General features: G+C 58.4%; 2 protein-coding genes across 3 annotated transcripts; both read right to left on the bottom strand.

Annotated features, from left to right (window-relative positions):
* Positions 1–873: 873 nt before the first annotated feature.
* Positions 874–7,620, bottom strand: HIPK4 (homeodomain interacting protein kinase 4). The gene is made up of 4 exons (XM_060085533.1): positions 7,156–7,620; positions 3,419–3,775; positions 1,674–2,510; positions 874–1,118 (listed from the first exon to the last, which is right to left on the bottom strand). The coding sequence occupies exons 1-4, from the start codon at positions 7,618–7,620 to the stop codon at positions 939–941; spliced, it is 1,839 nt and encodes a 612-aa protein (XP_059941516.1). The 3' UTR covers positions 874–938.
* A 2,708-nt stretch (positions 7,621–10,328) lies between these two features.
* On the bottom strand, positions 10,329–17,693 carry PRX (periaxin). 2 transcript variants are annotated; one of them, XM_060085057.1, is made up of 3 exons: positions 17,254–17,693; positions 14,794–14,990; positions 10,329–14,172 (listed from the first exon to the last, which is right to left on the bottom strand). In XM_060085057.1, exons 1-3 carry the CDS (start codon positions 17,435–17,437, stop codon positions 10,516–10,518), a joined length of 4,038 nt encoding a protein of 1,345 aa, XP_059941040.1. In that variant the 5' UTR covers positions 17,438–17,693; the 3' UTR covers positions 10,329–10,515. The 2 variants fall into 2 exon arrangements, with proteins under 2 accessions (XP_059941040.1, XP_059941041.1); XM_060085058.1 differs by lacking the exon at positions 14,794–14,990 and having other exon boundaries at positions 17,254–17,341.
* Between the last annotated feature and the right edge of the window lie 2,960 nt (positions 17,694–20,653).

The raw sequence follows: 20,653 nt of genomic DNA, 5'->3' as shown, positions 1-20,653 counted from the left end.
TGACCAGTGTGGTTTGGTGTGTACTGGACGCTCAGCACATGGCTGGTGTGTGCTGAGCCCTCAGTGGGTGACCAGCGTGGGCTGGCGTGCGCTGAGCCGTCGGCGCACAATGCACATGAGCTAGTGTGTGCTGAGCATGCGCGTGTGACCTTGTGGGCTGGCATGAACCGAGCCTCATGTAGCCAGCATGGCGCAGCGTGTGCTGCACACTTGGTGTGTCCCCAGCCAGATGAGCACGCGCTGAGCCACTGCCATAGCCCGAGGGTGGACTCACACGTCTGGACACGAGAGCATGTACCAAGCGTGAATTTACATACACCTGCTGAGTGAACTTACACTTCTCATGTCCCAAGCATGGATGATGCATGCCAAGCCTGTCACGTGTGGCAAAGACAGGTCAACAGACGCTGAGAACCTGGCATCTGGCAAGCTCAGACTGGCATCTGCCGAGCACTGAGAATGTTCTGAGGGTGGATTCTTACGTGCCAGGCACTGAGCATATTTAGCGGATGGGTCAGTGTGCCAAGCACAGCCTCCAGCCTGAGCCAGTGGCTGGCTGGGTGCAGCATTAGAGAGCAGGGCCTGGGTGCCCCCCCGAACCCCACCCCAGTGCCAGTCCAGGCCTCAGGCAGGGAGGACAGGCGTGAGGCAGTACTGGTGAGCAGTGCTTTATGGAAATAAACAGGCACCAGGGCCAGTGGGGTGCAGCCCCCGTCCTGCATCCCTCTGGCCGAGGGGGCCACGGGCCAGACCCCAAAACCCTCCTGTGTTCGGGGGGTGTGTGCAGGCATGCGCCGTGAGCGGGGCGGGGGGAATGGGGTATTTCTGGATAATTATCTTTCTGTAAGAATAATTTGTCAGTTCAGGGGATAGCTCTGAGGAGGGGATGCCAGCCCCGCTAGCGCATCACCCAGTGATGGGCAGGGGTGGGGTCACCATCAGTGGTGCCCGCCGACGTGCTGCAGAAAGCTGGTGGCCCGGGGTGGACCATGCGGGTGGGCGTGGCATGGTGGGAGCCCCTGAGCCCGTGGACCCCCGACGCTCTCCAGGGTCCAGTCTGGCTGACCCAGCCATTCCCCAGGACAGCTGCTGAGGTCGAAGAACTCAGGACCTGGCCCCTGTTGGGGAGAAGAGATGGGCATCAGCCAAGAAGCGCCCCCCACCCCACCCCGGAACCACCACGCTGCCCCTCATGGACTCCTCCTGATCCCAGCTGCATCCTTGTCAATTCCTGAGGACGATTTTGTACATCCTGAACCCTCATCCCATTTTGGAGGCTTAAATGCTGTGTGTTGAGACCTTAATGTGTCCTGAAGGTGTGTTTGCTGAGGCTCTGTTACATCTTCCTGGGGGGCGCTGAGCTGTCCCATGGCCTTGTTCAGAGTACTGGGCCTCTATCACTTCCCGTATGTGGATTACTGTGTTCTGAGTTTTTACACAGCCTTAATATGGGTTAGTGTTTGCTGAGCTTCATCACATCCTACGGGTGTATTAGTGTTTGCTGAGCCTTGTCACATGCTGAGGGTGGGCTAGTTGTGTGTGTTGGATCCTGAGCCAGCCGCGGGCCATGCAAATGTACGGGAGGCAAGGTTGGTTCACTATGCCCCGATCCTGGAGCTCTGGGGAGGCCCTGACCCCAGAACCACCTGCATCCTAGCTGCCCCCTGGGTCACCTCAGCATCCACGGTCACGTCCTTGATGTCTGGCCCATCCCCGTCCCGCTGCGGGATGGCAGGCGGCTCCGCAGAGGCCCCTCGCTGCTCTCCTTCCACCCAGCCGCCGCCCCTGCACGGGGCGTCTTCCTCGGGCGAGGCCTGGCTCAGCAGGATGAGGTTGCTGACGTTGGAGTTGGACTTGGAGCCTGCGGGTGGCTTGTGGGCCTTGTGGCGGCCTGCCAGGCGGTTGCCATAGAAGGCCAGGATGGGCTTGGGGCCAGAGTCGGGCACCCAGCGGCCAGCAGCAGCAGCCTTGACCGGGGCCAGCACGTCGAGGACGACGTCGGTGTGGGTCTCGCCCCGCAGCCCACTCCCCGCCTCCTGCAGACTCAAGTCGTCCAGCTGATCGATGGCTTTCTGCATGCCTGGTGCCTTCCCCTCCCGGAATAAAGGCCCGCTGCCCAGACCCACGGTCTCCTCCTCCTCGGCCAGAGTGTAGCAGGGGGGCCCGTCTTCCGCGGCATCCACAACAGACATAGGTTTCTTGCCCTCCACCTGCAGGGAGAGGCGGCAGCCGTGCAGCGAGAGCTGGTAGTAGCGGGTGGTCTGATGGGCGCTGCGCAGCTGCTGCATGGACACGAAGGGGTGGTGCAGGGCGGCGCTGGGGCTGATGCGTTCGTGCGACTCCCACGTCAGCATGCGCTTGATCAGCTCCACCATGCTCTTGAGGTCAGCGCGCTCCGCCAGCGCCTCGCGGTCGGGGAAGGTCAGCCGACGGGCTGCCCTGCCGCCGTTCACCGTCTCTATCTGGTCCAGTGACTTGAGCATGTACTTGCGGCGCTCCAGTGGGCACACCTGGTGGGCCACAGGGTAGGGCAGGGGTTGACATCGAGTCCAGGACTTGGGCCCCAGGTACTTCTGCTGTGGAGCCCACATAGGACCCCCCAGCTTCCGGTGGGCCCTCCAGTCTGGCCCAGAGCTCTCTTGTGGCTATGAAGTCCACCCACAGGAACCCAGACTTCCAGTTCTGCCCATGATCTGACTTGGAGATCTCTTGCATCTGGGGGGGCGGGCCACACCTGCTCACTAACACCAGAACCCCTCTAGTCTAATCCAGACCCCTCCTACTGCTGCAGGAAGGACAGCTGACGGTGATCTCTGGTCCTCCTCTTGTCTAACCCAGGGATCTCACCGACCCAAGTTTCACACCTCGCCCCAGGCCTCCAGTCCTCCCTCGAGCCATGGGTCCAGCCCCTACCAGCAGCTAGCAGAAGGGCTGCCCTAAACCTCTAGTGCTCCTTGGAATCGAATCCAGATCCCTCTTGCTGCCACAGCTGATCGCCACATCTGATCCCAGCCCTCAGGCCTCCCAGGAGTCAAGCCCAGACAATTCTTGCCAAATTCTTTAACCACGACCAGCTCAGGAGTTATCAGAGGAGCTGCCATATACTTTCGGTGCCACCTTTGGTCACGCTCAGACCCCTCTCTCGCTGTAACAGCTCCTGCGGCTGGTCCAAACTTCCAGTCCTTTCTGCTATCTCAGCCAGACTCTTGCCACACAAGTCTGATGACGGCAGCCACAGAGGTGGCAGACAGGCTGCCCTGACTTCCAGTCCCACCTGGGGTCTCCCTCAGTTCCCTCTGGCTGTGACCACCCCCACAGCTGGCCCTCAAGTTTCCAATCCTCTCTGAGATCTAACCTAGACTTTTTCTTGATGCGGCAGCTGCCACGCTGATGGCCCTCACCCCACCTGCCCCCCTACCTTGGTCTCAGCCAGGTAGTCGGCCGAGGACTTCAGCTGCCAGGGGTTGGTGGCGTCGGGGTGAGGGTCGCGCTTGAAGAAGTGGTGGGCCTTACAGGCGGCATGCAGCATGTGGGGCTTGGGCAGGCCCTGGGTCTCACAGATGTAGCGCACCTGGTCGTACTCGTTGTTGCCTGGGTAGAGGGGCCAGCCCAGGTGCAGCTCAGCCATGATGCAGCCCAGGGACCACACGTCCACCTTCTCACAGAAGGGCAGCCCCAGCAGAATCTCGGGGGCCCGGTAGAAGCGAGACTGGATATACGGCCCCTTGATGTAGCGCACCTCGCTGAATATGCTGGCCGAGCCGAAGTCGATCACCTGAGCGGAGGGAGGGAGGCAAGTGGGCCGGGACAGCTGATCGATCTGAGCCTCCCCGGCATCTCTTGCCAGTGTCTTTCTGCATCTGCCACCTGACTGTCGCTACATCTGTGAATCTTGATCTCTTGTTTACGTCCCTATCTGTCTCCTCCAGCCTTTGTCTCTGGTTTGCGTACTCGTCTCTCTGTCTCTGTTTCTCTCCACTAGAACTTATGTCCATGAGGGTTAAGACCTGTCTCTTTCTCTCTCACCCCATGCCTTGTCCATCAGCAAATCTTGCTGGCTGGGTAGAGGGGCCAGCCCAGGGGCAGCTCAGCCATGACACAGCCCAGGGACCACACGTCCACCTTCTCACAGAAGGGCAGCCCCAGCACAACACCTTCTGCTCTGCCCACTCTGCATCTCAGCCACAGCCCCACCCTGGTCCTGTCCTCCTCATCCCCTGCCTAGACTAATGGAAGGGCCTCCTTGCTGGTCTCCCTGTTCCTCCCTCTCCCTCCAGTCTGCTTCTCACATGCAGCCCGAGGGACCCTGTGACCACGTAAGTCAGATCACGTCCCTCTCCTGCTCAGAATCTTCCGGTGGCTTTACCACATCCTGTGATAAAAGCCAAAGTCTTCACCCTGGCCCACAAGGCTCCAACATCTGCCCGGTCCCCTCTCTGCTCGCACCTCCTCCCACCTTCCCCCTCACACACCCAGCTGCAGCCACACCAACCTCTCGCTATTCCTTGAACAAGCCGGACACATTCCCAGTTCAGGGCCTTGGCACTGGCTGTTCCCTCTGCCTGGAATGCTCTTCCTCCGGATGTCCACACGGCTCCCCTCTCTCACCTCAAGTCTTTACTCAAATGTCACCTTCTCAGGGAGGCCTCCGCTAACCATCCTATTAAAAACAGCACACCCCTCCCTTCCTATCCACCTCCCTAGCCCTCTGCTTTTCTCCATAGCTCTTAACACCATTTCACGTACTACATATTTTTACGTTTGTATGGAGTTCATTGTCTCTCTACCCAACTAGGATATCAGTCCCACAAGGGCAGGGATTTTGTCTGTTCACTGCTGCATCCCTAGATCCCTAGAACAGTGCCTGGCACACAGTAGGGGCTCAGTAAAGAGTGAATGAATGAATGAATGAGCTTTTTATTCGCGTCATTCTCTTTCTTTCTGTCTCTTCTTGGTACCTCTCTCTTTTCTTTCTTTGCCTCTCGTCACTTGTCTGTGTCCCTCAACTCTCAGTGTCTCTCTCTGTCCCCATCTCTGGGTCGACCAACTAGAAGGACACCTCCCTGACACCCAGGTCCTCTTCCGTCTTCACCATCAAGCACTGTTAACACCCCACACGGGCCCCTGGTTCATACAGGTGCTTGATGAACACCTGTTGACTAACACTGTGAATGACCGAAAGCCCTTTTCTCTCCCGATGCCTCTGGGGCGATCTGCCATTTCTCACTCTGAATCTCTGTGACTCTATCTTAGTCCCTCCCTCAGTTTCCCTCCCTGAGTTTCTCTGCTTTTCATTCAGCTATCCCTCACCTTCTATTTGCAGAAGGCAGTATGACGAAATGGTTATTAATCTGGACTCTGAACACAGATGGCTGAGGCCTGAATCCCAGAGAGCTTGACTGACCCTGATCATTCAGTCAACGTTCGTGGGACTCATTCATTCACTCCACAAATGCGGTAGGGGTGCCAGCGCTGGCCAGGTGTTGTGGCTCTGTCCTGTCTGTCTCCTGCTATGTTTGTGGAAAACCTTCCTTCCTTGGGTCTCTATCCCTCCATCTGTTGGGACAGAATGATCTGCCTTTTCCTGTCTCTGTATCTCCCTGTGTCTCTGACATTCATTGAGCACTGACTCCATGAAGGTGCTGTGCTGGGAGATGCCGGGGACACGGTGGTGACCAAAATGCCCCTGGCTCCGCCCTCACGATGCTCCTAGTTCAGAACCATCACCAGACAGTAACAAACCCATAAGCAGACAGAGGGGTCAGAGCCGGGATGGGGGAATCCAGGGACCCGTAACAGCGCAGAGGAGGTGGCTGTGTGCCCAGCAGAGGGTCAGGCCCAGAGCAGGCATTCAGAAAATGTTTGCTGATGAACAAACTCATGATGAAGGATGCTGTTGCCATCCTTCCAGTCGCTCAGGCCAACAGGCTTTCAGCCTCCCTCAAGCCCTCTCTTCCTCTCTCACACTTCACATAAGATTTACCAGCAAGTCCTGTTTTAAAATCTACCCTGAGGGAATCCCCGGGTAGTCCAGTGGTTAGGACTCAGCACTTTCACTGCCGGGGCCAAGGTTCAATCCCTGGTCAGGGAACTAAGGTCCCGCAAGCCTCGCCTTGTGGTCAAAAAAAAGAAAAAAAAAAATCTACCCCAAACCCACCCCCATCTCCCACCTGGACTGGGGCAGTCACCCCTCACTGTCTTCCTGCTCCTGTCCCCTCAGTCTTTCCTGCCCCTGCAGTCAGAGGGAGCCCGTGAACACCTGCGTCCAATCACAGCCCTCCTCTGCCCAGGATCCTCCTATGGCTCCACCTTACACAGAATAAAGCCCAAGTCTCCTCTGTGGCCCACAAGGCCCTGTACGACCTGGCCCCATCACCTTCCTGATCTTATTTCCTCCCTCTTCCCCTCAGTCACTCTGTTTCAGCCACACTGGCTTCCTCAGTGCTCCTCAAATACGTATACTTGGTCCACTCCTACCTCAGGGCCTTTGCACTGATACTTTCTCCCAGATGTCGACACAGCTCCCTCCCTCCTTCAAGACTTCTCTCAAATGTGACCTTCTCAGGGAGGCCTTCCTGACCACAGAGTCTAAAGTTTTACTCATCACCACCCCACCTCCTCCTCCTCCCTACTTTATCTTGTCTCCTTCTCACTCATATACCATTTCTTTTTTGCGGTACGCGGGCCTCTCACTGTTGTGGCCTCTCCCGTTGCGGAGCACAGGCTCCGGACGCGCAGGCTCAGCGGCCATGGCTCACGGGCCCAGCCGCTCCGCGGCATGTGGGATCTTCCCAGACCGGGGCACAAACCCGTGTCCCCTGCATCGGCAGGCGGACTCTCAACCACTGCGCCACCAGGGAAGCCCTACCATATTTTACTCATTTACCTTGGCGACTCTATCTCCCCCACTAGAATGTCAGCCCCACAGGGACAGGACTAGGCCAGAGGAGCTGAGCTAAGAATTGAACGAGGACGGGGGGACCTCAGGGCTGAGCGGGAGAGGATGTCAGAATTGGGATGGGGAGATGGGGATATCAGAGCCAGGAGGTGGGGAGAGCCATCATGGCCAGGGAGGGAGAGACCTCAGGGTTGGGAGGTGGGACAAGGGGAACCTCAGCCTCAGAAGAGTGTCCAGGGCTGGATGGCCACGCTCACCTTGACCCTGAAGGGACAGCGAGTCTGGTCCACCAGCATGATGTTCTCAGGCTTGAGGTCGGCGTGGATGATGGCTAGCTCCTTGAGCCGGACCAGGGCTCTGAGCACCTGCAGGGTGACCGTGCGGATGTGGCGGGCGGGGAGGGGCACAAAGTTGTTCTCCTTCTGGAATTCGAAAAGGTTTTGCTCCAACAGTTCAAAGACCAGGTAGAACTTGAGGGCGTCGTGGAAGAACTCGAGGAAACGGACAACGTGGGCCTCCTCTGGGTCCAGGCCCCTCATGCAACGCAGCAGCTTCAGCTCGTTCTTGATGATTCGGTTGCGGTAAGCATCGTTCTTCAGGATCTTGATGGCCACCATCTCGCCTGTGCTTTGCCGCCAGCCCTTGGCCACCTCCCCGAAGGTGCCCTTGCCCAGCACCTCGATGATGTCATAGCAGTCAGTCTCCGACTGGATGGTGGCCATGGTGCCTCTGCCACCAGACACTGTCCTGCCGCCACCTCCGCCCCACAGGCTCTGCTTCCGAGGCCTCCCACCCCGACGCTGGCCCCGAGGCCTCCCCAGTGGAGGAAAGAGAACCGCACTCGTGCCTCGCCCTGCGAGGTTCACCCCCACCTCCCTGACAACCCCCAGACACCTGGGCCGCAGGGCAAGTCTGCCAGGGGGAGCACTCTTCCCTCGAAGCCCTCCTGGCTTGGAATGAGGGGCCCCAAGCCCCACTGAATGTGTTCCAGCGTTGCCGAGTGGCTCCGGTTCTGTTGTTGGAGACCTGAGCCCCTGGCTGGAATGGGGGGCGGGGTGGCAGGTAATGCCCCCTCCCCCGTCCAGTGGCGGAACCCTAGAGGGGCTGGACAGGAGAAGGGTCGACAGAGAGGGGAGTCTGATCGTGGGCCTCGGGCATAGAGGAATGGGACATTCTTAAACAGAGGTGAGGAACGGCAGGCTTCCCGAGCTAGGGGATTTGTGTGTGCGTCCGTGTTCAGAAAACAGCTGCCCCTGCCTGTGGCTGCCCTGGGGAGGCGTGGCTAAAGGGGGGCCATGGTGCAAAGGGTCTTGAATGCCAGGCTAAGGAGTCTGGACTTTGTCCCGAGGGCAGTGGGGAGCCACAGAAGGACTTTGAACAAGGAAGGGCAGGTTCAGATTTTTATTTATTTATTTATTTAAATTTTAGCTGCGCCGCTCAACTTGCAGGATCTCAGTTCCCCGACCAGGGATCGATCCTGGACCACAGCAGTGACAGTGCCGAATCCTAACCACTAGGCCACCAGGGAACTCCCCAGGGGCAGATCTGAGTATCAGAAAGCTACTGTGTGAAGAAGAGTGGATTGGACGGGGCAAGAGTGGAGGGCCCCAGCCTGCAGCAGGGCCCAGGTGGGAGAGGTTGGGGAGGCGGGGGAAGAGGCACACAGGAGGCCAGGTTGGGGGAAAGGAGGGAGCCGTGCAGGGCTCTGGCCTTGAGAGGGATGGAACATGGACCGGGAGCAGTTTGGCGGAGAGGACGTCAGGAAATTTAACATTAAAACATTTAAACGGGTATTGAGTGTTGTTGGGTTTTTGTTTTTGTTTTTGTTTTGCGGTACGCGGGCCTCTCACTGTTGTGGCCTCTCCCATTGCGGAGCACAGGCTCCGGACGCGCAGGCTCAGCGGCCATGGCTCACGGGCCCAGCCGCTCCGCGGCATGTGGGATCTTCCCGGACCGGGGCATGAACCCGTGTCCCCTGCATCGGCAGGTGGACTCTCAACCACTGCGCCACCAGGGAAGCCCGGTTTGGTTTTTTTTAAATTTTTATTTATTTATTTTGGCAACGCGGCTTGTGGGATCTTAGTTCCCCGACCAGGATTGAATCCGGGCCCCCAGCAGTGAGAGCACAGAGTCCTAATCCCTGGACCACCACAGGGAATTCCCCGTTCCCAGTGCTTTAGAAGCCTTATCTGATCCTTACAATATACATCTCAATACCTCTATTTTATGGAAGAGAAAATAGAGGCCAAAAGAAATTTTAAAAATGCCTAAGGTCACCCAGGTGGTGCCAGAGGCAGGCTTTGACCCTGAGCAGTCTGGCTCTCGAGCCAAGCTCTGAACCACTGGACACAACCTCTTAGCATCCAGGAGACGTCAGGGGGGTGTGCAGAGATGAAGACGTGCACTGGAGGCCCGTGTGGACCCAGGAGAGGTTTGGGGAATTATCAGCACAGAGGTGAGGAGTGGAAGCTGAGGGGAGGGCGACATGGCCCAGGGAGGGTGTGGGGATGCATGAGGGCCTGGGAGGAGCCCTGAGGGCCCAAGGGACAGGAGGAGAGAGAGGAGGAGTGTGGGAGAGAGAGAAGAGAGCGCTCAGGAAGGAGGAAGGAGCCCTGAGAAGTCAGGACACAGGAGACAGAAGAGGCCCTGAGCGTGGCCACAGACAGGCCACTGAGGACACTGACAGGTCAGCTGTGGCAGGAAGAAAACCTCAAATGCTGGGGGCCTGGGCAAGGGGTGCGCACCAGGAACGTAGGTAACTCCTGCCTTGTTTGGTGCGCATGAAGAGGAAGCATGTGGTGGGTAGTGAGTGACCCAAGGCGGGGTCGGCTTGAAGGAAGAAGGCACTGGAGTAAGTTGGGAGTTTGGGACAACACAAGGGCACTGATCAATAGCCCATCTTCCTCTAGAATGGGAGGGCGGAGATGTGAAGGGAGTGGAGGAGTGGCTATAGTGCCATCAGGGGGAGATTTGGGACTAGACAGCTTGTCTAGGGCATCTCAGAGAGAAATGGGGGAGCCTGGGGACCCTGGAGGGGGCTTAGGGACTTGGATCCTGAGTGGAGATGGGTCCCTGGAGCCTGAGGCCCAGCCCCGACCCTGGGACTTAGTCCTAAGAGGGCAGCCGGGTGCCTGGGGTGGAGGCCCTGGGGTTGTCCCGGCAGGAGTGGGTCCTGCAGCTGGGTTCTGCTGGGGAACTTCCCCAGCTCAGAGGCCCCTGGGAATTCTGAAGGGCTAGGACAGCCCCCTCCCACCAGGCCCACCCCAAGGCCTCCCAGAGTCTCCTCAGACCAGGGGTGGCCTGTCTCACTGCACAAAGGATCCCTTCAGGCCATCCTCAAGGGACTCCTTTCTCTGCACCCGCCCCCCCCGCCCCCCCGCCGCCCAACAAACACACACACAGAGGAGACCTGACACAAAGCTACCTCTGGATTATTTTATTCACATGGCTTGGCAAGATACGGGCACTCCTGCCAAAGAGCCAGGCACAGACTCCCCGGCCCTGACCGGTCAGTTGCCCGCCTCCCAGCCCTCTGAGGGTTAGTGCTAGTTATCTCACACACAAAACGAGGAGGGGGATGGGAAGACAGGAAGGGAGTCTCCCTCTGCTGAAGGGTTTCAGATGACGGCAGCCTGAGCCCCCTCCATCCTCGTGGGTCCTGGAGGCCCCGTCTCCGAAAACCCCACATTGGGCAGCCGGACACGGAATCCACCTTCCTCCTGGGCCTTGGGGCTTAGGGACACCCGGGGGAAGCGGAACTTGGGTGACTTCTCCCCTCCAGGTGACTTGGGGGCCGCCTCGCCCTCCTGCCCCCGAGAGGCCTTGGAAGGGGTAGTCAGGCCCACACGGGGCAAGCGGACTCGGACGCGGCCTCGGCGCCCGGAGGCCCCTTCCCCGCAGCCCTCCTCTTCCTCATCCTCGGGGCTGGGGGAGCCTTCCCCACCGGCCGCCTCGCTCTGGCTGAAGCCCACGCGGGGCAGCCTGAGTTTTGGGTTCTTGGCCTTCTCGGCCTCCTCAACCCCCTCCTTGGCCCGTGCCAGGCCGAACCGGGGCAGCCGCATCTTGAGCTTGTGTCCGGCATCCCCCTCGCCCTCGGACGACACCTGGTATTCAGCATGGCTGCCCACAGCGGGCGGGGAGAGCTCCACGTCAGGCAGCGAGAGGTGGAAGGTGCGCTCGGCCCCTGGGGGCTGGTCCCTAGGCCCCTCACCCCCCGCCGCATCTCTAGCCCCCAGCGTGGGCATCTTCAGCCTCAGCCCACCCTCACCTGTGGCTGCCTCACCCACCTGCACCTCTCGGCTCAGCCCCACGTCCAGCTCAAGCTGGGGCACTGTCACAGCGGGCATCTTGAAGACACCCTCACCCACGAGCAGCTCACCACCCACCACCTGGGCTCCAGGTAGAGACAAGGTCACCTGAGGCACCTGGATCCTATAGCCTGGTGTGCCCTCTGCTGGAGGAGGTGCATTCTTGGCCTGCTGCCCGGGGGTGGCACCCAGGTCAGCCTCCCCAAAGCTGGGCAGCTCCACCTGGGGCAGGGAGATGCATAGCGGCACCCTCGGCCCCCCATCCTGGCCCTCAGTGCCCACCTGCCTGGTTGCGGACATTTGCCCTTCCTCCTGGGCCCCCAGAGTAACCAATTCCACCTCAGGGATCTTAAGCTGCACAGCCGTGGACTCTGGCTTTTCCCCGGGGCTGACTCGCCCCCCCTGGATTTCTGCTTCCTTCCCTCGAGCCAGCCCAAAGGAGGGCATCTTCAGCTTGGGCATCTTCACCCTCGCATCCCAACCCCTGCTCTTGCCCTCCAACTCAGCCGCCCCTGGCACTAGTTCTCCTGCCTCGCTGTCCCGGCCTCTGACCCCAAACCTGGGCAGGCCAAACCTGGGCCCCTTGAGCTTGGCATCAGTCCCTGCCACCTCCACCTTGCCTGTGGGCAGATGGGAATCCAGGCTGAGCTGTGGGACGGACAGATCGAGGGCGGGCAGCAGGCCTGCCTCCCCCGTCCCTCTGGCCTCCGCCTCGGCGCCCACCCGAGCCTTGGGGAGTGAGATGGCAAACTTGGACACCTTCAGCTTGGTGGCTCGTCCAGCCCCCTCAGCCTCTGCCTTGGTCACCTTTGGCCCCGAGAGTCCAAACTTGGGCAGGGAGAACTTGGAGGAAGGCTTGACTTTCACCTCCGTCACCTCTACTTGCCCTTCCTCAACCTCCACTGTGGGCAGCTGTGGCGTGACGATCTCAACGGAGGGCAACCAGAAGGCCATTTCCCCGACACCTGCTTCCACCCCAGGGGCTTCTGACTGCTCCACCTTGCCCATGTCGGCTGCTGGGACCTGCCCCTCCAGGCCGAAGGCCCCGGGCAGGTCTAGTTCCACTGAGGGCAGTGTGAGAGGGGGGACACCCACACGAGCCTCGCTGCCCATCTCTGGCTTCAGACAGGGAAGTGTCACCAGCTTCCCCAAGACCTCAGCACTAGCCTCATCTGGCTTGCCTCGAGATGGGGACTCTGCCCTCCCTAGCTTAGGCATAGTCATCTTGGACATCTTGAAGCCAGATTCCACCCCCTCTGCTTCCTCTGCCCTGGCAGCTTTTAGCTGTACCTCTGGAGCCTTGGGCAGCTTCACCTCAGGTGCCTTCGGCAGATGCACATCTGGGACCTTTGGCGCCTGCACTTCTGGCAGCCGCATCTCCGACACCTTTGGCAGCTGCACTTCCGGGAGGTGCACGTCCGGCACGACTATCTCAGGCAACTTGGGGAGTTTTATCTCCGAGACTTTTGGCAGCTGTACCTCTGGGAGTCGCACCTCTGGCACAGCCATCTCGGGCACCTTCGGGAGCTTCATCTCGGGGAGTTTCACGTCGGGGACTTTCATCTCTGAGACTTTTGGCAGCTGCACTTCCGGGAGGTGCACGTCCGGCACGACCATCTCGGGCAACTTGGGGAGTTTTATCTCCGAGACTTTTGGCAGCTGTACCTCTGGGAGCCGCACCTCCGGTACAGCCATCTCGGGCACCTTCGGGAGCTTCATCTCGGGGCATTTCGTCTCGGGTACCTTTGGCAGCTTCAGCTCTGGAACTTTCGGGAGCTGCACTTCTGGGAGCTGCACTTCTGGCACGGCCATCTCAGGCACCTTTGGCAGCTTCAGCTCTGGAACTTTCGGCAGCTGCACCTCTGGAAGCCTCACCTCTGGCACGGCCATCTCCGGCACTTTTGGGAGTTTCATCTCTGACACTTTGGGGAGCTCCACCTCTGGGAGTCGCACATCTGGAAGGGCTGCCTCGGGCATTTTGGGGAGCTTGACGTCTGGGGCCTTGGGGAGCTTCACCTCAGGCCCCTTGGGCACCTTGACCTCAGGCGGCGAGACCCCGATGCCAAAGGAGGGCATCTTGATGGTGGGCAGCTTCAGCTTGCTCTCAACGGCTTCAGGGGCAGCGGGCCGGGGCTCCAGGAGAGAAAGCCCAAAGGTGGGCATTCGAAGTTTGGGCCCCTTCACCCTGGCCTCAGGGCTGCCCTTGGCCACCTTAGCCTCAGCAACTTCCTTTGCTCGAGCCCCAAAGCGGGGGAAACTGAGGCGGGGCATCTTCAGGGCCACCTCAGGCGCCTCTACTCGGGCTTCCACCTCTGCACCAGGCAAGGCCAGGTCCAACGCCACCGTAGGCGCTGCCACGTCCAGGGTGGGCACCGTCACTGCCACAGCCCCTTCCTGGGTCTCCAGGCAGGGAAGTGTGGGCAGAGTGGGTAGCGAGGGCAAGGTGGGCAGCTCCACTTGGGGGACCTGGATCCCTCCAGCTGCAGGCTCCACAGCAGGTGCAGCTGGGGCTCCCAGCCCAAGGGTTGGCAAGTGGAGGGCAAAGCCGCTGACTACCTCTGCTGCAGGGGCCACCTCCCCCTTGGGGGCTGCGACCTGGGGGACACCCACCTCAGCACCCGGCAGCCGAGGCCCAACCAGCTCCACCTGGGGAGCTGTGAATCGGGCCCCTGCAGCCACCTCGGCCTCTGCTTTGGCCTTCCTGGGGGGAGGAGCTGCAGCTGCCAGTCGGGCTACCTGGGCCTCTTCGGCCACTTCTCGGACACGTAGCCGAGGCAGCTGGAGGCGCCGGCGGGTGGGGGCAGCTGGGACAGGACCTTTAACAGCCTCGGCTTTGAGGCCTCGACGCAGACGGGAGAACTTGGGAAAGGAGAATTCGACGTCAACAGGGGCCAGGTCTGCAGGGACCCCCAGGGCCCCGGGCACCACCATCTTCTTCTTCTTCACAGGGGACAGACTCTGGATGTTCTGGGGAGAGAGGAGAGAGGCAGGAGGCGGTGGGACAGTGGGAGGCCTGCGGTGGACAGGGGGAGCCCCATGTGGTTATTTTACCAGGCTGAGGATGTGCTGGATTGAGCATCTTGTCCCCAAAACACCATCCCCACTTCCTGCCTGTCATTTCACCCTTACTGCCCCGGAAGGCAAAGACTTTATTTAGAATCTTACAGTGAATCAACAGGAGTGTAGAAACTGTGACCCAGGACTTCTGGCTCCTCCTCCAGGATTTTCCCCCAAACCCTCACTCTAGAGATGGGGAAACTGAGGCCCAAGGAGGGAAAGAAACTTGTCAAGGGTCACTCAGCAGTAAATGAGCTGCCCTCAGGCTTGAACCTGGCCTCTCTGGTTCAGAGCGTCCTGGTTCAGGACCCCTGACGAGGTGGGTGAGGGTCCTGATTTGGGATGGGTGGGTCCCCCTCCCCAGGGAGGAGTTTAGGGGCAGAGAACAGGAGGCAGTGGATGGGATTAGCGCTGGGTTAGTGACGAGACAGAGGGCAAGGCTGGCCCACCAGTGTGGGGCAGTGGGGCTCATGGCGCAGAGACAGGATTGCTGGGGCAGTCCAGGGCCGTAACCGGGCTAAGCACGCGTACCAGCTTGGCCACCTTGGCCCGCGGGCCCTTGATCTCGTAGCCAGCCACGGTCCCAGACCGCAGCGCCAGGTCCCCGGTGGGCACAGTGCGCTTCAGGCAGAAGGAGACCTTGTAAGGCTCGGCGCATTGCAGCAGGCGTAGTGCGTCCTCGTACTTGAAGTTCTCGAAGAACACTCGGGCGCTCAGCAGCTGGTCCCCTGCAGGCCAGGTGGAGGTGGGCGGGGCGTGGGCATCTCTCGGCTCCGCCCAGGCCTGGTTCCACCCACTTACCTGGAGCCTGTGCAGCGAGGCGCCTCCCAAATTTTTGGCCCCGCCTATACCCGAGCACAGGATTGAGACGCAAAGTTCCTCCTAGTTTGAGGTTCTGACGCTTAAGGACAAAGCCACGGCCTCGGCCTTAGCTCCGTCTCCCTCACTGAGCAAATCCAAGCCCATTCAGGTCACACCCCTCCCCTTCCTACTCCCCTCCCCCATCCTCACACTTCAGACACTAACTTTGCTTCTTTTACTGAGAGAACAGAATCAGAAGAGAACTTCCAGAAGCTCCCGCCCCATTATTCAACCCTCTGATCCTGTGGCGATTTTCTCCACTCTCCACCTGTTCTAGGTAGGGATAAACCATCCCCACTCCTGGCTCTGGTCAATCCCTCCACCACCTTTTCAGGGACACACTCCAGCAATTCTCCCCTCTCTCCCCACATTATCAATTTGTCCTTCTCGTCTACATTATTCCCATCAGCATACAACATACCATTCTTTCTCTCATAAGAAAGTTTGTCTTGACCTCACTCCTTCTGGAGCTCCTGCCCCATTTATCTGTTCACCTTGATGGCAAAATTCATTGAGCTGTCTAGCTGCATTATTTCCACCTCTCTGATTACACTTTTGACACCCGCTTCCCAGAGCCTTGAACTGCTCCTCTCAAGATGCTATGCAGTGACCTCTGTGTAGTTAAGTCCAACGGTCAAGTCCCAGACTTCATCTGCTTGAACCCCTGCTTGAGACCCAAATGATATCCAGAATCCAAACCCTTCTCTTCATCTCCAATAACACTCTTTTGGCCCCAAGCATCACCAATCTCTTACCTGGAAGATCACAGTAGCCTCTTTTCCTGCTCCCCATCCTGCCCCCCACCACCCCCAGTCTACCGCTAACACAGCATTTCAACACAGTCAATTCATGTTCTTTCTTCACTCACAAACCTTCCAGATTAAAAGTCAAAGTCTTCCCCATGGCCTATAAAGCTCTCTAAAAACGACCCTTTCTCTTACCTCTCTGGCCTCATCTCTTACTCTACTCTTCACTAACTCCATCCATCCTGGCTTCCTTGCTGTTCCTCCAACAAGCCAGGCACGCTCCCATCTTGGGGCATTTGCACTGGCTGTTCTCTCTGCCTGGAATGCTCCTCCAGATGGCCACATAGCTCATTCCCTTACCTTCTTCAGGCCTTTCTGCTCTTCCTGGCTCACCCTATTTAAAAATGCAGCTTCCGGGACTTCCCCGGTGGCACAGTGGTTAAGAATCCGCCTGCCAATGCAGGGGACACGGGTTCGAGCCCTGGTCCGGGAAGATCCCACATGCCGCAGAGCAACTAAGCCCGTGTGCCACAACTACTGAGCCCACATGCCACAACTACTGAAGCCCACGCGCCTAGAGCCTGTGCGCCACAACAAGAGAAGCCACTGCAATGAGAAGCCCACCCACCACTACAAAGAGCAGCCCTCAATCGCCACAACTAGAGAAAGCTCGGGAGCAGCAATGAAGACCCAACGCAGCCATAAATAAATAAATAAATAAATATTTTAAAATGCAGCTTCCGTCCTGGAATCCGTAAGCATATATCGCCTTCTAATTTACTGTGTATTTTACATATTTTGCTTAAATATGTCTCTCCTCACTAGAACGTTAGCTCCATAGGTGCAGAGAGTGTTATCTGTTTTGTTCACTGCAGTAGCCCAAGCGCCCAGAATAAATCTGGAAATAGAAGGCACTTAGTAAATAGTTGTTGCATGAATAAATCACATCAGCCTCAGCCATGTTACCTAAAATAGCCCTTACTAAGCTCCCCTCCCCACCCCCTCCAAGTTGTTAACTCCGCCTCTTTTCTTCAGCCTCAACAACAAAACAATAACTAGCACTTACTTAGTGCTTACCATGTGCCACTTAGCTACGTGCTGTGTTTTCAAACTTTTAATCCACATAATAACCCTATGAGATAAGTACTAGAATTAGTCCCATTTTAGAGGTGAAAAAACCGAGGCACAGAAAGATCACAAGATCTGGGAGTCGAACCGAGACAATGAACCTCCAGAGCTCCTGCTCGGATCAACCGCAAAGCCGATAGGTAACACAAAGCCCCGCCCCTAGCCCTTAACCCCGCCTCCTGGTCCCAGTACCCAGGGCAGCTTCCCAACCCCGCCCCCGCAGGAAAGCCCCGTCCCATGCCCCCGCCCCGCTCACCTTCCTGCAGGCTGAGGCTCCTAGCCGCAGGTGAGTCCTCACGCAGCTCGCGGACGAAGATTCCCTCCTTGCCGCCGCCGGCTACGTTGATGCCGCTGACCCCCGTCTGCGCCTCCGTCTCCACGATGATCTCCACCAACTCCGCCCGCCTCAGCTCCTGCGGAGGGCGGCGAGGGGTCGCCATGGGGCGCTAGGGCGGGACTTCGCCCAGAGCCCGCCATTGAGCTTAAAAGCGGCTCTTAACCGGGTCCTCAGGGCACAGGCGCCTCGGCGGGGCTCAGGCAGGTTGCGCGGGCCCACCCTCTCCAGCATCTCCCCTTTAAGTGAGCCCGAGGGCCGCTCGCTCAGTGAGACCCCGCGAAAGGGTTCAACGGCTCTCGAGGCTCACAGGCCTGGTGGAGCCCCAAAGACCGCTGTCGGGAGAGGCGGGGCGCGGGATGGTGTTGTAGAGGAGGGGCGGGGTGGGGAGGCCAGAGAGAACCTGAGCTGTGACTGAGAGGCGGGCCTGATATGAGGGCGGGGCTGTGCCTCCCCCCCAGGGGCGTGGCCAGTTCGGGGCGGAGCTAGGGTTGGAGCATTTGCGGATAGAGGACGGTTTCCTGAGAGGAGCGGCGAAAGATAGGAGATGGATGAGGCTAGAGTGTAACCGTGGAGGTGCGGAGGGGACCCATAGTCTGTGGACGGGCTTGAATTATGGGGAGGGGCTTTAATAACAGCAGAACAGGGGTGGGATGGAGGATGGGGTCCCGAAGAAAGGGCCGACCCTTAGTGGTGCGGCATGGAGGGGTGCAGGTGGGACTGGCCTCCTTGAAGGCTTGATGTGTGTGACTGTGCCCTATTGTGGACTCTATGACCCCAAGCCCTGCATAACGCCCATTGGAGAGGGAATCCAGTGAAGAAGCGTGCGTGGGTAATGAGTGGTGGGCTGGCAGATGTGGTATTCCTGGCATTTACTGTAAATGGTGCTGACCTGGCCCTGGCCCAGCAGTGCACTGTGGGATCCGCACCCGGGCTTCCCAGAAGAAACAGTGAAAGGCCTCAGTTCCACAACCATCCAGGAACCCAATCTGCTGTGTGTCTTGGTGGCGGTGGGGGGCGGGACTTTGCCCTCTCTGGACCCATTTCCCTACTGTAAAGTTGGGTAACATGGGTGTACTGGAAGGAGTCTCTGACTGTGAGCTGAGACCTGAAGCAACAGAGATGTGAGGGGTTGCTGTAGTGGGTAGTGCGTTGAGGCTGGTACAGACTGGGGTTGAGCCCAGGGCTTGGAGAGGGGAAAGCAGGTCTGGCCAGATGCCCCACAGCAGTGGCCCCGGGACTGGAGAGCTGGGCGGGGCATGGTGAGAAGGGGTAGGAAGAGTTGTGGTAGAGGCAGCAGGGAAAAGCATGACCATCACCACCACCCTTAGGCCCCGGGCTAAGCATTTTATGTGTGGCATCTCCTTTCATCCTCCCCACAGCTTGGGCAGTCACAGAGTAGGACACAAAGGTCCAGAGAAGTGAAGTGACTGCCTAACGCCACACAGCAAGTTAAGCGGTGGGGCCTCAACCTCAGGTCTGTGACCTCAGAGCCCATAAGCCGTCCTGTAGGCAGTGGCCTCCGTGCACTTTACTCCCTGCCTGCCACCCCTCGGCCTCAGCTTGACTCCTGTAAAAGGAGACCTACTCTGTGCCTGGCATCCAATGGGATGCAGTCAGTGCTAGTGCTCCATCTCCATAACAGTGAAAGCCCTTGACATTCGAGGAGGCTTCCTAGGTACCAGGCCCTGGGCAAATGACACAAGTGTGAGTCCTCAGCACCCTCAGAGGTGGGGACCATTGCCCCATTTCACCGATGGGGAAACTGAGGGTTAGAAAGTTCAGGTCATCTGTTCAGGGCTGTACAGCTGAAGTGATAGGGTTGGGATGTAAGCCCATGGGTCCAAAGCCCATGTCTTTAACCCCTACACCATCCTGCCTCTTCTGATGAAGGGTTTATACTCTATTTTTTAAAACTTATTATTGTTAATATAATTCCATTATGCTCAATGAATTAGCTTCTTTGAATCTTAGTCTGTGCCAGGTACTGTGTTAAGCACATTACAAATGTTAATTTTTTTTTCCTTCACAGTGACCCATAAAATAGGCCCTGCAGCTATCTCCATTTCACAGATGGGGAGACTGAGGCACAGAGAAGCCAGGAAGTGTTGCCTTGCTACCCTAGTCCGTGCCTCCCACCAAGGCCCCACAAGCCCCCCTTGCAGGATGTGTTGGGCACTCACCTCAGCACTCTGGCTCCTGGCCTCCATGGCGCTGCTGGGAGTCACCTGGGCCCCAGGCTCCTGCTTCCTCTCTCCCTTCTGCTGCAGGACCAGTTTCAGTTCTGCATGGAGCAGCTGCCTCTGAGCCTGCAGGGGCAGGGATGGAGGCTTGAGGCCAGCAATGGAGGCTTGAGGCCAGGAGAGGATGAGAGGAGAAGGCTGGGCTTAAAGGGAGAGGTCAAGGTAGGTATGAGAAGGGGAGAAGGGCCCCCCATCCCAGCTGTCCTCTTACCGCTGCCTGGGAACAAGCACCCCCTCCTAACAGGAGCCCAGCCTGGGGTGGTGCACAGTCGTCTGCGGGGCTCGCGCCCTTCCTCTGGGGTCTCGCTGCCTGCCAGGGAGAGATCAGGTCATGAGGCTCCAGACAGGCCAGGGAGGGGCAGGGAGGGGCATGTGGCACCAGCCAGTGCTCACCTCAGGGTCACCTCCAGCTCCTTGGGCCTCCTGGGTCCGGGGCTCTAAGAAGAGTAACGTGAGCATTACTATCAGCTAACCCCACTGATTGCTTCCTGAGTGTCTGACCCTTTCCACACTCTGTCAGTACTCTATCCCCAGGAATTCCCTGGCAGTCTAGTGGTTAGGACTCCACGCTTCCACTGCAGGGGGCACAGGTTTGATCACTGGTCAGGGAACTAAGATCCTGCATCCTGCACGGTGTGGCCAAAAAAAAAAAAAAAAAAGGGGGTACTCTATCCCCATAGTGCAGGTGGGCAGGTGGGGGCACTAAGGCTCAGAAGACCTTTATCCAAGGTGACACGGCAGTATAGCCAGAACTGACTCCTAGGCCTTTCTGACAGCAGAGCCCCTACACCAACCACCTCAGCTGACTGAGGGGGCCAAATTCACTGTAAAATCATTATATCCACTGCCATGTACTCCCTGTAGGCAAATCACCTCACCTCTCTGTGCCTCAGTCTCCTCATCTATAAAATGGGGAGAATGAGGGCACCTACCTCCCAGGGCTGTTAGGAGGGTCAAATGTGTTTGTAAATATACAGTGCCAGGCACATGGTGGGCACTTCATAAGCACTTGCTATGATTATCACTAAGAACTTCCTGTGGTCTTGATCTTGTGTCGAATATCCCATGGGGGTCATTGC

The sequence above is a fragment of the Mesoplodon densirostris genome, chromosome 19 (genome assembly GCF_025265405.1).
Source record: "Mesoplodon densirostris isolate mMesDen1 chromosome 19, mMesDen1 primary haplotype, whole genome shotgun sequence".
Classification (NCBI taxonomy): domain Eukaryota; kingdom Metazoa; phylum Chordata; class Mammalia; order Artiodactyla; family Ziphiidae; genus Mesoplodon; species Mesoplodon densirostris.
The sequence above is the reverse complement of the archived record's forward strand: the minus strand, read 5'-3'. Positions and strand labels throughout refer to the sequence as shown.

What these genes read in the sequence shown, in the direction of transcription:
- PRX (XM_060085057.1), bottom strand. Translation starts at nt 17,437, where the DNA reads ATGGCGACCCCTCGCCGCCCTCCGCAGGAGCTGAGGCGGGCGGAGTTG. An exon ending in GAGCCTCAGCCTGCAGGAAG is followed by an intron (nt 14,991 to 17,253) that starts GTGAGCGGGGCG and finishes CCTGGCCTGCAG; the next exon opens with GGGACCAGCTGCTGAGCGCC. An exon ending in GGGCCAAGGTGGCCAAGCTG is followed by an intron (nt 14,173 to 14,793) that starts GTACGCGTGCTT and finishes CTCTCTCCCCAG; the next exon opens with AACATCCAGAGTCTGTCCCC.
- HIPK4 (XM_060085533.1), bottom strand. Translation starts at nt 7,620, where the DNA reads ATGGCCACCATCCAGTCGGAGACTGACTGCTATGACATCATCGAGGTG. An exon ending in GCTGTCCCTTCAGGGTCAAG is followed by an intron (nt 3,776 to 7,155) that starts GTGAGCGTGGCC and finishes CCCTCCGCTCAG; the next exon opens with GTGATCGACTTCGGCTCGGC. An exon ending in ACTACCTGGCTGAGACCAAG is followed by an intron (nt 2,511 to 3,418) that starts GTAGGGGGGCAG and finishes GTGGCCCACCAG; the next exon opens with GTGTGCCCACTGGAGCGCCG.